At 60.6% G+C, this 1194-nt stretch overlaps 1 protein-coding gene across 1 annotated transcript in view; it reads right to left on the reverse strand.

Annotated features, from left to right (window-relative positions):
* Window positions 1-1188, reverse strand: part of DACT3 (dishevelled-binding antagonist of beta-catenin 3) — a 20663-nt gene extending 19475 nt beyond the window's left edge. Inside the window, exon 1 of the mRNA XM_010852710.1 lies at window positions 1085-1188. Coding sequence (XP_010851012.1) covers window positions 1085-1180 — 96 coding nt within the window. The 5' untranslated portion in view covers window positions 1181-1188. The remainder of the gene's footprint in view (window positions 1-1084) is intronic.
* Window positions 1189-1194: the final 6 nt, after the last annotated feature.

The raw sequence follows: 1194 nt of genomic DNA on the forward strand, positions 1-1194 counted from the left end.
GAGGTCAGTAGCAGGGAGAGCCCCCTCCCCCTGCTACCTCGGCTCAGGTTTCCCCAAACGGGAAGCTCTGACCACACACAGGCTTGGGGATGGGATCAGCAAGTGGAGCTGGGGTCTGGGGCCTGGCAGGCTGGGGGGAGGGGAAGAGAGAGACAGGGATGTGGGGCAGGAAGAAATGCAAGAAAGGAAGACCAAGGGAGACAGAGAGACAGAGGACTGAGAAAGGCAAAGAAACAGGCACAGAAAGTCACAGAGATGTGGCAGGAGGGAAGAGAGTGCAAGAAACCCAGGAGAATTAAGGAATAACAGAGGGAGGGAGAGGTGATGCTCCCTAGGTCATTCTGGACACCTTGCCTCATCTTCCACCATCAAGCACCCAGGGCGTCTAGAAGTCAGACTCCCATGCTGCTTCAATTTGCCACCACTTGGGTTAAGCAGGACTGTGACCAGGTAGCAAAGGAGGCAAAGTGTCACCAGAGGGTCGAGATCACCGTGGGATCCTAAGGGACTGTGAACTTCCTCTCAGCAGCAATCCTTCCCTCAGGAGGTTCGAGGATCCCCTCCCCCCTCCCCGCCCCCTCCGGAGATCTCCAAGCACACCAGGACTTAGGGAAGACGGGGGGTGGGGGGAGCGCTGATAGGGAGGCCAGGAGAGGGGCATGTTTGGATCCGGCTGTGTGACCTTGGGTGAGTCGTTTGCCCTGTCTGAGCCTCAGGTTTTTTCCTCTATAAAATGGGTACTATCACCCCCTTATCCCCCAAGCTGCAAGAAGACAACGCCTGCCAAATACTCAGCCCGGGCTTGACACGTACTTGGAGCCCAGATGGATTTTCTTTGGGGAAGGGGTGTAGGGAATGCGGGCCTGTGCATCACACGAGGGACCGGCAGAGGCGAGGTAGCCCCCTTTCCCAGTTTGGGGGCGGGGAGGCCTGATCCCGCCCGCCACCCAGACTCTCCAGCCCCACCCCCCTCTCCTTTTCCCCTCCTCCCTCCCCCACCCGGACGGGTGTCTGAGCATCCAACCGAGACAGACAGACAGACACAGACGAGAGCACAGGGACGGAAGGACAGGCGGCCCCTCACCAGCTGCTCTTCCAGGGCCGCTGCGGCCCGGCGCGCCGCCGCCGCATCTTCGTCCTCGTCGGCGTCCTCCTCGTCCTCGGCCTCGGCGCCCCCCATTCCAGGCTGGGCCA

Source organism: Bison bison, unplaced genomic scaffold (genome assembly GCF_000754665.1).
Source record: "Bison bison bison isolate TAMUID 2011002044 unplaced genomic scaffold, Bison_UMD1.0 scf7180017864313, whole genome shotgun sequence".
In the NCBI taxonomy this organism is placed as follows: domain Eukaryota; kingdom Metazoa; phylum Chordata; class Mammalia; order Artiodactyla; family Bovidae; genus Bison; species Bison bison.